This window comes from Tetrao urogallus, assembly GCF_951394365.1.
Source record: "Tetrao urogallus genome assembly, chromosome: 6".
Classification (NCBI taxonomy): domain Eukaryota; kingdom Metazoa; phylum Chordata; class Aves; order Galliformes; family Phasianidae; genus Tetrao; species Tetrao urogallus.
The window spans coordinates 53,537,152-53,550,015 of NC_136819.1; the positions used below are offsets into that span (position 1 = coordinate 53,537,152).

At 44.2% G+C, this 12,864-nt stretch overlaps 1 protein-coding gene across 1 annotated transcript; it reads left to right on the plus strand.

Moving 5' to 3' along the window:
• Positions 1 to 6,422: 6,422 nt before the first annotated feature.
• On the plus strand, positions 6,423 to 8,083 carry WDR89 (WD repeat domain 89; the record flags this gene model as incomplete). The annotated part of the gene is made up of 2 exons (XM_079536685.1): positions 6,423 to 6,457; positions 6,883 to 8,083. Exon 2 carries the CDS (start codon positions 6,914 to 6,916, stop codon positions 8,081 to 8,083), a length of 1,170 nt encoding a protein of 389 aa, XP_079392811.1. The 5' UTR covers positions 6,423 to 6,457; positions 6,883 to 6,913.
• Between the last annotated feature and the right edge of the window lie 4,781 nt (positions 8,084 to 12,864).

Here is a 12,864-nt window from a genome sequence, read left to right on the forward strand (position 1 = left end):
CCTCTTTGCCTTCCTCTGTAGGCTGGATCCTGGGGGTTGCCCGTCTGTGTGGTGCTTTCTTTTGATTTAAAATGGCACTGCAGGTCACTGCTGTTAGGAGTCTTGCATTGTGATCCCAGGCTTGAAGGGACCTTGAAGCACTTTGTGGTCACGGGTTGCAGTGTTCCTGTGCCTTTTGCATTTGGTCCAGTAGCACACACATTCAGAAACTAAAGAGTAAATGTTGCAGCTTCCTGGCTGCTTGGCTGTCATCAGGCTAGACAGTGTTTGTACGCCAACATCTGGTTCAAGTCCAGCCTCTCATTCGGATAAATAGCTTCAATTCTGTCTTCCTTATCAGTGTGCAGGCCATCTCAGCCCTAGCGCCAAGCTGAACCTTGCTGATTCTCCTAACAAAAGAAAATGCTGTTAGTGAGGAGGCAGGTTCAGAGAGAGCTTTGATATCAGCTTGTAGCTGATAATGACTGTATTGTGGAAGTGTGAATGGAGGCAGAGTTAATACTGCACCCAGTAGTGTATTGTACCCTACACATCTGATTTCCAGCTGCTGCTGGTCCTGTGTGATTGAGAGACTAATTAGTTCTTTCTCTCCTGTTCTACATTTGCGGCTACAAAAATCGAGGTCGATGTGATGTCTGCAATGGGAAGTGCTCATAAGAGAAAGGAAAGGATTCTTCTGTGGTGTGAGATAAGCACAAATGCAGAAGGCTGAGACTTGGATTCTCATGGTTTGAGGCAGGCTGGCTGGCTGTGGTGGCTTTGCAGGCACTCTTGGAAGTTGAGGGCCTTGCTAGGACGGGTTTCCCAGCAGCCATTCTCCAATCTAATCTATCTCTATCTCTAATTTAACTTTTCCTGCGCAATCTCCTGTCTTTATGAGGTAGGAATGTGTCTGCTGTAGGTTCTCTCATCTTCTTTTAGGAGCAGCCCTAAGAGCAAAGCCCTGTATCCTTCTATTACTGTGCCCTCCTCTTTTATGCTGGACCACTCCAGCACGTGGGTGTAATTACAGCGTCAACCTGCTGAGGTCGCTGCTGGGAAACCTCCTTCGGCAATCAGTGCTCAGTCACACCCCGCTTTCATGTCCGAGTTGGATTTAGGTGGCAGAGGACTTAGTGGCTGCGCCTCAATTCGTAGGTCTGTCGTGTGTGTGGCAGCGGATGAGCAGAGATTAGAAACAAGAAAGCCCTCCGATCCGTTTGAAAGAAGGTTTGAAACTTGTTCTGGAGAAGGAAGCTCAGCTATCTGAGCATCGTATTTCAATAATTTTGATTTAGATTTGAAGATGAGAGCCAGCAGTGTGTGCCTGCAGCCCAGAAGGCCAACTGTGTTCTGGGCTGCACTAAAAAGGGGTGGCCAGCAGAGAGAGGGAGCCGATTGTCCACCTCTACTTGGCTCTTGTGAGGCCCCATCTGCAGCGCTGCGTCCGAGCCTGGGGCCCCCAGTCCAAGGATGTGGAGCTCTTGGAGCGGGACCAGAGGAGGGCACTGAGATGAGCAGAGGGCTGGAGCAGCTCTCCTGTGATGAAGGGTTGAGGGAACTGGGCTTGTTTAGCTTGGAGAAGAGAAGGCTGTGGGGAGACCTCATTGTGGCCTTCCAGTACTTGAAGAGAGCGTATAAACAGGAGGGGAACCCTGTTTGCAGGGGTGGATAGCGATAGGACAAGGGAAATGATTTTAAATTGGGACGGGGAGGTTTAGGTTTGATGTTAGGAGGAAGTTTTTCACACAGAGGGTAGTGAGGCACTGGCACAGGTTGCCCAAGGAGGCTGTGGATGCCCCATCCCTGCAGGCATTCAAGGCCAGGCTGGATGTGGCTCTGGGCAGCCTGGTCTGCTGGTTGGTGACCTGCACACAGCAGGGGTTGGAACTGGATGAGCACTGTGGGCCTTTTCAGCCCAGGCCGTTCTATGATTCTGTGATTCTAAAATTAATAATGTGAGCATTATCACAATTACGTACAACCTCCTGTGACTGCTTCCCTTTGTTCTCTCCTTGATTCGTACTTTTTCCTCTAATCAGTGCTGCTAAGGCCATTTCCGTGCTGGTAGGATTAAATTCATTTAGTGGAATGCAGAAAGTTTATTATCTCTGTTTGCTTGGTTTTGTTCTCTTTGTAGAATTTGTTGTGGCAGTGCTGTTATCTTTTTTTTCCTCCCCTCTGCTTTCTCAATGTATTTTTCTCTGTGCTACAGATGCCAAATTGAGGAGATGAGGAGCTTTATTCTTGCTGTGCTTTGTTTGGAAACAAGACGTAGCGATTTAAAAGCATGAAATAATTCTCTTGGCAGTTTACATCTCATCTCTGCACTTCAGCTTAGCCTCTGGTGCACAATATTCCCTTCCTGTGTGCTTGGTGAGATGCTGTCCTCTTTGCCCTAAAAATGCCTTTATGGGAATGCTGGAAAAACACCTCATCTTACTGCTTCAGTACAATAACAAAACCAAGTACAGGAGTGCATATCCTGTAGGAATTTCTGTGTGCCTGATGGGATTGCTGTGCTTCACCTCTGTTCTTAGATCATTTGGCTGATCCATCTTCTGTTGTGAAGTGGTGCCAATGAGGAGAGGGCTCCAAAGGCGTTTCGCATTAGTGAAGTGCAGCACTGATGTGCTCCCCTCAACCAACACTGCTCTTTGTTTTTGTTTTAAAATGCTGAGCACACGTGATGTTGCATGCGTGGATTGCTTTCCACTATCCAGAGCTTCAGGTTTATTCTTAACTTGTTCTTGAACTGTTGATAGTTGTGAAAATAAAGGGAGGGTCTGTTCGCATTGTTTGTAGTAGAACAGCGCAAGATTTCATCTACTGCTGTTCAGATCCCTTGCTATTTCTGGTATTTGACCTTTGCAGAGAAGATTGCCAAATCTGCAGGTCGTTTTCTTTTTTTATTACTCATTTCTCTTCTCTTACAAGTTCCTCTCAGGCACTGACCAAGTCTTTGAGGCAAAGATCCATTTCTGCCACATTTTCTGTGGTATTTTTTCACAGGTGATTTTACTTTGCTGTATGTTGCAGAGCTAATGTTCCCTTTTGGAATTGAGAACTACGTGATTTGGCAAATGTGCACAATGAGAAGGAATAACTTAGGAATTGCTGCTTTATTTTTTGAGAAGCTTTCTGCAATGGAGAGGACTCACGAGCCTGCTGGCTTGAGTTTAGGCTGTGAGGTTTGGAGTAATACACAAAGAGCACAGCAGTATATGCTCAGGCAAAATGGAACATTTAGTTTGTGCTCGTAGGTGCTTACCTTTCCTTTCTCTGCCTATGGAAGGCTGCTTTGGGCACCTGTGACTGCTTGCATCTTGTCTTGCTGTATGTTTATTTCCATGCTCCACTAGGGAGAAATGTATAACCACAGCATCTGCAAACTTCTTCCTCTTTGGCACTCCTGCCCCTTCGTGCCTTCTGTTCTATAAACCAAGCTTATTTCTTTTTAACAGAACTTTGTAGGGCATCCTGGAGGTCAAAATATTATAGGCTGTTTCAGTTGACTGTATTTATTTTGAGTTCTCAAGATGCAGAGAAGCTTACCATTAATGGTGTGCTGCGATATCAAAGAGATGCTCCGAGGTTACAGAGAACTGTAAATGCAGAGCAGAGATCAAGCAGCTGTAGGTTGGAGGATCACGTAAAGTAGGGCTGATTTGTAACACGTGGCTTCACCTTGATGAGGATGGTGGTGGGAGATGCAGTCCATGCAAAGAGTGGCAGTCGCTGAAGATGAAAGTGAGCGGCGTTAGCCAGACACTTGGGCCAGATACTTTTGTGCAATCCAGGCCGTGGTGTTTCCTATCATGCTGACATCACCTGCTTTTTGTCTCTGTTCATAGAGTGAATCAGAGAATGGCTCAGGTTGGAAGGGACTTCAAGGATCATCAAAGCTCCAACCTCCCTGCCACAGGTAGGGCCAACCTCCACATTCAATACTAGACCAGTGTTGAGACTGCATTCGCAGATCCAAACCTTGGGCTACTGTGAGCTGGAACAGAGGAAGATCCTGAGTTCTACTAACAACTGCATATCCTAAAGAAAAGAGGTAGCAGCAGCCAAGCCCTCTTCTCTTCCCAAGGGATCTCTGTCACTTCTTCAGAGGCAGTTCCAGAGCAAGCTCCCTTCCCCCCGCCGGGTTGGTGTCAGGTTCTCGCAGGCAGGTCTCTGCACTGATTGCTGTGAGTGGCTCCTGTGCCATGACCAAAGCATTCCAAGCAGCTTACTTGGCACTGGGTGCCTGGTGGCTGTAATGAAGTGGATACCTGGGTTGTCAAAGTTGAGGAGTGCCCAACCAAAAGCGCTTCACTGGTGCAGTGCAGAGCGACATGTGCTTTCGAGGTGGCAGCGGTCCAATGCTTAGTGATCTTCTATTGTGTTTGGAAGACCATTGTTTCCTATTTGTCCCATAAATTTAACACAGATCCTATTCCTGCCATTTAAACTTTCCCATCAAAGTACAACAGTGACTTCCCCTCCTGAAAAGGAAGGGCTGGCAGCTACACCCTGACGCTGGAGCACAAATTGTTTATATAACCTTCAATCCCAATTTCATAATAGCCTGAAGACCGTCTTACTGGGACAGATATTTTACTGAGTTTTTAGCAAAAAACCCTGCTGCCATCAAATGTGGTATTGCAGCTCCTTAACTGCTGCTGGGAAGTAGAAGGGAAGGCTGCACCTTCCTGATGATGTATGTTACACATCTATCTGGAAAATATGTGGTGTTTTCTGCTAGTGTAAAACAGCTCCACCTGTATCATTTGGGAGTGAAAGCTGAGGCACTACCTTGGGCTCTTTTTACTTCCCTGAGAGTATTATTAAATCTGAATGAAGTGTGTTTTTTGCAGTCTCTACCTTTTCACAGCTGGTGATTTTTCAGAAATAAAGTTCAACAAACCTGGTTACAATTGGGCCTTAGCCTTGTGCACAGTTGAGCAAGCAGCGTTCAACAGCTGTCTGCTTTTATATTGGTTCTACTGAAGTCTTGTCCCGTTTGAGTATGTAAGAAGCAGGCTCTGTGGGTAGGGCTGTACACAGTGCCAGAAAACATGTTGAAATTCTTCTTTTTGGAGGGGAAAGGAGTTTCCACAGGATGTCTGCATTTGATGGCAAAAATGACTTGTAGATGTGTTCTGAAAGGTTGCTTTGATGTAAATGATTAACCTGGGACCTTTTGTCAGGATATTACCAGGTCGGATGGCTTAGATTATTTGTGATTTGAGAATTAAGCTTGTACGAGTGGGTCTGCTTAAGCTGTTTGTTAAGAATTTGCTCGTTTATCACGTGGTGCGTTGTGTATCTGTATGTACCAAACAGAGCAGGGAAGGCAAGGCCTTGAAACTACCAACAACACCATGTTAAAAACAAGCAGAATGCAGTTTTGTCATAGCAACTTTTCTTTTGTTGCTGGCCTCCTGTGGAACATTAAAATAATGAGCCAAAGCCAATGAGTACGCAGCACTTTGCTCATTTCATCCCCTTCCCAAAATCCAGCCTGAGGAATTAGGAGAAAAAAAATTGATGGGACAGCTGGGGAGACATGATGGTATTTTCCTGCATTTTGGGCCTGCCTGATTTCTCTTTGGTTTCTATTTTTCCAGAAAGAATCCTTCCATGTGTGTGACCACTGGCATTGGGCGCTGGCCTACTTTGTAAGGAAATAAGTCCATTTTTGGAGTATTGCTTTACCCTTCTCTGCCTTAACTGAAACATCCATAATAGAATCACAAGGTTGGAAGGGACCTACAAGATCATCGAGTGCAACTGTCCTCCCACTGCCCTTGCAACCACAAGCCACTAAACCATATCTCGTAGCTCAAGTCTCATTGGAGTGAGGAGAGCTGACCCCCACGGGAACTGCTGTGATTCCCCTGAAATTCATTTTATAACACAGAAGAGAAGTCTAATTGAGCCTGTAAGTGAGAGAGAAATCGTCTGTGTGGATGATTATGCTTCCTTTCTATATCCCAACTACCTTTCATTTGTTGAAAAGTGATCCAAGTTTGTGAACTGACCAAAACCACCTGTTGATTTTGATGGTAAACATCTCCTTTAAATTTAAATATCCACGTGTATCGTTGAAATACTGTTTTTTCTAGAATAATTCAATAATGCCAGAGAAAAATTGCCTTGGAAGGAAAGGCTTTTTTTTCCCCAGTTGCAATAAGAGCCAGGGCTATGTTTTTATTTAAGAGCCTCGGGAAAGGCTTTGGTTCTTGGGAGAACTGTTGAAAATGCTTAGTTCTCCCAAATTGTGGTGCTGTCCTCATGCCTGTTTAGGTAGCCTGTGGTGTGCTGAATGGGTGCTTGCACGTGTCACTGAGCACCTGAATAGCTGCAAAAAGTATCTCATTTGTCTCTTTCAGGCTGTAGTTCTACTCCATTTTTTGCCTTGTTCTCTGCCTATGCAGAAGTTGGGCCCAGAAGTCTCCTGCAGCTGCAGTGATACAACTGTTTGTGGGCTGTGAGTGCAAGCAGCCTTTTAGAGCAGAAGTTATTCCTCAGGTAGGAACCATGCCTTCCTTGCGCTTCCACTTGCAGAGGATGTTGCTTTAATATTTACTTACAAGAGAAACAAAACCAGCAACAACAAAACAACAAAGCAAATGTAGCTAAACGACTTTCACAGCATTCACAAGCAGCCTATTTAATCCTCTGAGGGGATTATGTGATGCAGTGCTTACGATCAGAGGAGATTGAACTCCTTTGCTGGGGGAAGCTCTGGGTGGTTCTCTGTTTCTGTAAATAAAATGGTAGGCAGGACTTCAGGATGACTGACCTTTGATTTCATGCATAAGCTCTGTGCAGGAAACCTTTTCATCCCTATGTATGTAAAGCTAATGTTGTTTCAGACTTTTATCATTAAACCTCATATTTTATTTACTGCAGACTCCTGATAGCTTCAAGAACAGCGTTTGAGATGTCTGCAGTTGAGAAGATCGAGGAGCAGTTTGCCTGCCTGCGCATAGCAAAGCGCTCTGTGCTAAGTGAGGAGCCTGCTTACCTGCTGGATATAGACATCTCTGGATCTGCTCAGTCTGAAAGCAGTCGCTTTGTGGCAGTTTCATGTTCCAATAAATCCATTAGGGTCTATAACAGAGAAACACTGAACTTCCTGCGGGAGTACAGTAGCTGTCCTGGGACACTTAACGGCGTCAGATTTGCACATGCGTGTGACAGCTTGGTGTTCTCTGCATGCAGTGATGGTACAGTAAAATGTTGGGATATTCGTTTAGCAACTCAGAAAGCTGCGCAGGTGTTTAGTGGCTATCCTTCCAACGTGTTTATCAGTTTTGATCTCAATTGCAGTGATCTCATGATTTGTGCTGGAACAGAAAAAGTAGAAACGGATACATTCCTGGTGTTTTGGGATGCGAGAGGCAGCACAGACTGTGCCAGCACAATGAGGGAACCTTTGGGAGTGTACTCTGAAAGTCACAATGATGATGTCACTAAGATTTGTTTTCATCCTGTCAAACCCAGTTTGGTCGTTTCTGGGTCAACTGACGGCTTGGTGAATGTGTTTGACATTAACAAGGACAACGAAGATGATGCTTTGATATCAACCTGTAATTCAGATTCATCAGTAAGTTTTATTGGCTGGTCTGGGAAAGATTATGAACAGATCTATTGCACGACCCACGATGAGGGATTTTGTTGGTGGGACCTTGCTCAGTTAGATACTGAAGAACCAATAATGCTGTTGCGTGTTCTGGATGCCAGAGACTCAGTCTGCATTGAAAATGGCAGCTTAAATTACCTGGTAGGAGGGATGTACCATGAAAAGGCAGACAGACTCTTTCTGATCGGAGGAACGGCAACAGGAGACGTTCACCTGATAAGCTGCAGCGCCGCTGGGCTGAGCCTGGTGGGTACCCTTCCAGGGGGGCACTCTGCCACCGTTCGCTCTTTCTGCTGGAACCTGGCAGAGGAGTCGCTGTTGACAGGAGGAGAGGATGCCCAGCTGTTGTTGTGGAGGCCCGGAGCCGTGGAACGCTCCCTGGCAAAGAAGGTGTCCATGAAGATTGCTTCTTCTGTGCAGAAGAGAGTGAGAGTTCACAACAGTTCCCTCAAAAGCAGGAAAAAATAAAATTCTGGGAATGGGAGCCTGCTCTGCAGAGGTTTTTCTGTTTGTTTCATCCTTCCAGGCAGTACTTGGCTGCTGCTTTACTTGGAGGTGTTCTGTGGAAAGAACTGCAATACATGAATTCTGTTTGGGAACTTACATCAGTCATCAGAGGAATGCTTTTTTTTTTTTTTTTTTTTGAAGTTGCTAATATTAATCTGAGAAGAGTAAATGTTTGCTCACTGGTTCATGAAGAATACATCTTCAATCAGTTTTTACAGAAATACTTTTTATGGTTGTTTAGTGTCTCAGCCAACATTTTAATGCATAATATAGGCTTGTGACTTGCATAATTTGTTACTTTCCCAGTGAAATTCCCTGTCATGTTTTAAAAGCTTTTGTATTTCAAGCTGTGTTTTTCTTTCTTTACAGAGAACTTAATGAAATTGCTCAATATATTAAAAGACTTTACGTTGCTTCCTAATGCTTGAGGGAATTACTTCTTAATGAAACAGAAAATAAGTACTTTTTGCATTGTCATATTGCTGGTTTATAACAAGCTTGTAAAGCAGCATTTGATTAAATCATATTTTTTATAGTGAAGATATGAATGTATTCAACCAGATGGGAATGCACTACTCAGCACAGCTGATTTTTTGACTGGATGAGAAGTGTTGGAACTGGTGTTACTTAGGGTGTGTTTGCTTTGTGAAAATACCCAGGAATCTTCCAGGCAGCTTCGTTCTTTGCTGGTAGGAGCATCTCAGTGGGTGCACCTGGAAGCTGGGAGATGGTCAGGGAGTTAAAGAAATTAATAGATGTGATGACAGCAGTTGTGCTTGGAGTCCTCCAGTCCTGCATTTGAAATAAGCTGCTATCAGATGCTCAAGGGGGGATGTTAAAAAACAAAACCAGTCTTCTGAAAATGTGGTTACTGAATAACAGGCCAATGTGAGAAGGCTTTAGGAAAACCTCTTAGAAGTTAGCGTGTGTCTTTTAAGGAATGGCTCTTCACAGAGAAGCCACTTATGTGCAGGCATCTCTCGATGATTGGATTGTTTTAGTGTTCCATCAAACAGCAATTAAGTGCTGCAAAAATTGCTTTGTTCTGAAACACTTGAGTTTTTATGCTTATTCTGCTCCACTGGCAGACTCCAATCTGTGCATCTGGCTCTGCACACACAATTACCTCCAGCCCTTGGAGTACCATTGCAGTCAAATATTGGTTGGTAATTACACTGTACTTAACATATGTGAACTACAACTGGAAGCAGCAAAAGTGTATTTAAGGATTGTGATGTTATAGAACAGCTGGCAAAAGAATTCAGAGGTTTTCCACATCAGCACAGATTGGTAATTCTTTCAAAACAAGAATGTCAGGTTTAGAGGTTCAGCTCAGAGTTTAAAAACTGTTTCTGGACTACAGAGCGTACCTCGAGTTGTGGTTATGGCTGTGCCAAAGATGCCCTCATCATCTCTGGAAGTAATCCCATTCAAACAAGTACCAGAGTTTCACGTGGTGTGTTTTACAAACTGATGTCTTTCTGCCACAGCTGTGCATCTGCAGTAGTGCTGGGTCTGCCTGTTGGTGACTTCATTGTGATTCACTTGTTTCTGTCCCTGCTGGTTTTTTTTATGCTGCAGCTTTGATTTAAAAGTCACTTTAAACTTCTTTTAAAAATGGTGTTAAATTCAAATTGCACCCAAAATCCTTATAAATGGAAGGTCACAAAAGGCATCTGTTGCTTTTTAAATGACTTCATGCAATTTTGAGACAGCTCAGACAGTGTTGTGGCTGGGACACATCTGCACCTCGTGCCCTTTCAGCTCTTTTGTCCTCCCAGGTCACAGAGTCATCGCTTGGGACAGTGGAACTGAATGTTGTGACTGAGTGGGGCCGAAAGGTTCAGAGCCCTCTGACCAGGTCAGGCCATTGGGCTGAGTTCCTTTACTCTTCTTGTACCTCAGCATGCTCAGTGGAATGAACTCGTTGGCCAGCACTTCATTTCTTGAATAAATGGTGGGTGTGCTTTATGGAAATGCACAGTGAGGGAGCTTTTGGTTGCCTCCTCTTTCTTTAAAATGTCTTTTGGGAGAGACACTATGTGTGTTTTGCCAAGTAAAGCAGCAGAGGTGGGAGTTCTGGTAGCAGTGTTTGAAATGTGCAGCCTGTCTCTGTTGTTTCTGCAATAAACTGATCCATAACAAATTACCAGCTCCAGCCATGCCTTCCCCAACCTTGGTTTTTGCACACAACTTTTTCCCAGTCCCACGGCTGTTTGCATTTTCCTCAGCTGTCAGGAGACTCAGGCTTGTGTTGCCCCTGAAAATGCTGCATGCTTTTTAGTTTCATGTTGACTTAATTTCAGATTAATATCCATAAAATAAACATGGGTGGAAACCACATGTTAACAACTAATTGATGCTGTGTGCTTTTGTAAACTGAAATTTTCATAGACCACAGAGAACGGATATAATATGGAACTAAAGAAATAACAGACCTGAAGTGAGGCAGGTTGACTTGGCTGACTGTATTCCACCTGTTAGCTTCGTTTGGAAGTCTCTGAGTTGCCCTCGGTGTTGTTAAGAAACATATCTGACCTGTATGGTACTCATATAATTACAACTGCAGGTTGCAGGCAGTCACAAATCTTCATTGTGTTAACTGCTTCACCCCAAGGGAAGCTCTAATTCTTATCTAATTCAGTATCAGATTTTTTTTCCAGTAAATGAAAATTAAAAATCCAGATAGATTACCTGAGCACAGAAAAGCGTCCATCTTTATTCAGAGATGAGAATAAACCTAGAGCATCATATTTTGGAGCAGCAGGAGAATATTAGTGAACATATGAAAGAAAACGGATTTACTCACAGTCAGAGCTTTCCTAATCTTCCCCTTTGTTTCTTTTCCTTTCTCTGCAGGTTAAATCCAGCACGTGCACGCTGCCCTCTGTGCCTGGGGCTGCTCCCTCTGCCTACCTTCAGAGATGGATCCCATTCCAAGTGGGGCATTTCACAGAATCACAGAATGGCTGGGGTTGGAAGGGAGCTCAAGGATCATGAATCTCCAATCTATTTCAGTTGGGTGTAGGATTTTCCCCTGCTCTGGGGGAGCAGCAGGAGTTATTTGACCAATGTAAATAAAGTTGGTAATGGTGAGGGCAGGTGAGCAGAGGTAGGAGTGCTTTGATATCTGTTTCTGGAGTGGGGCGAATCCTGTCCCTTTCCTCTCTTAGCATGGTGTAGGCTGAGGGGCTCCTACTTACTACACTGATGAATGGATGAAGACAGGCAGGCGGACCCCCGTGCCCTTTGGTCAGGGCTGTCTGTGAGGCTCCTTGGCTTCCTTTGGCACAAGTGTAACAGCTTGCTTTTGCTTTTGAGCTTGATGGAAGCAGGATAGGGCCTTCACTAAATTATGCAAAATATAAACACCCTTCAAGCATAAAAGCCAGTTCCTGTTTGTCTGTGGGATGAACAATTCAGCAGTGAAGCGTGCAGGAGAGGCAGAAGCTGTCTGCTCACAAGGGTTGGGTTTTCTTTCTTAACTTGTGCCAGTGAGGAGAGCCACGGGTCGAGCCAGTACTACGGCCTCTACCATGCAGGCACCACTGGGTTTCCTGGGACATGGAAAAAGGAGAAAGTGAGCGTGGTGATACCAGTCGTCTTATGGGAATGCATTAAGTTTTCAGTTCAATATCAATGTTACCCTCTCATGTTTGGAATAAAGATTTGATGCTGCTAAAAATCCTATAAGGGTGATGTTGGGACAGCCTTTTGCCATAGGAAGTCAGAACTGGTGGTAAGAAATGCTAGGAGGAATTCGAGACGGCTCTGTGTGCTAATTTAAATCATTTGAGGAGGTTAAATATTTAATAAATGTTACAACAAACAAGCAAAAACCAACCAGAATTTCAGTAGATCGCCAAAGGATTGTTACATTCTAAGTAGTAGCAATCTGGCACGATTAATGCTGAGAAGTACACTAGACTAAAGCTGAAGCACAAATGCAGAACTACAGTTGACTTTTCTTGATGTTTTTAATACAGGAATTGTTAATTATCAGTAGAACTGAACTCTTAGGAGTGCAATGCATGCCACTGTTTGCTGCTTCAGATTCAAACCCACTGAACACACATGTAACAGGTAAGATACCTGGAAGTGTCTGCACCTTAACCAGTGTTCTCTAACAGCAATTTGTGGGATGGACTTGAGGAAGGAAGCCTCAGGGCTTCGCTGTAACAACGAACTTGGAGTTGACTTAGGACTGGTAAATTGAGGGATCAGGAGAAACAGTGGGAAGTTCTTTGCAGTGTTTATTCCCAGAAGTTTGTGTAGCTGTAGATTTGCAGCAAGAAGATGTAGAGCTGCATTTGCAACGCTAAACTTGTTTTAAGATACTGTCGGAGGAATCTGTCTGGATACGAAACAACGCAGCACTCACAGGGATCTCGGGTCGTTCTGTGTAGGCATTTGTCATTACAGCAACAGGATAATTACATGATTGTTGGAATTAATTCTTACAGTCAGATCAAACTTGCTGCCCTAACCTTTGCAAAGAGTATAAAGTGTTGAGGCGATTAAGGAACGCAGTAGGAGCACACAGGCATCCCATCCCCGTGCCAAGGAATGAATGGTGATGTTTTGTTAGAACATCTAGGCTAAAATAAGCCGGAATCCATACTTATTTTTATTAGTGTTATTATTTTAACATTTGTGTTGTGGTCTATTGCCAGGATGGCCAGACAGTGAGTGGAGGAGCTCTGGGTTGTTAGGAGCCAGCTCAGTGGCACACGCAATGAGTG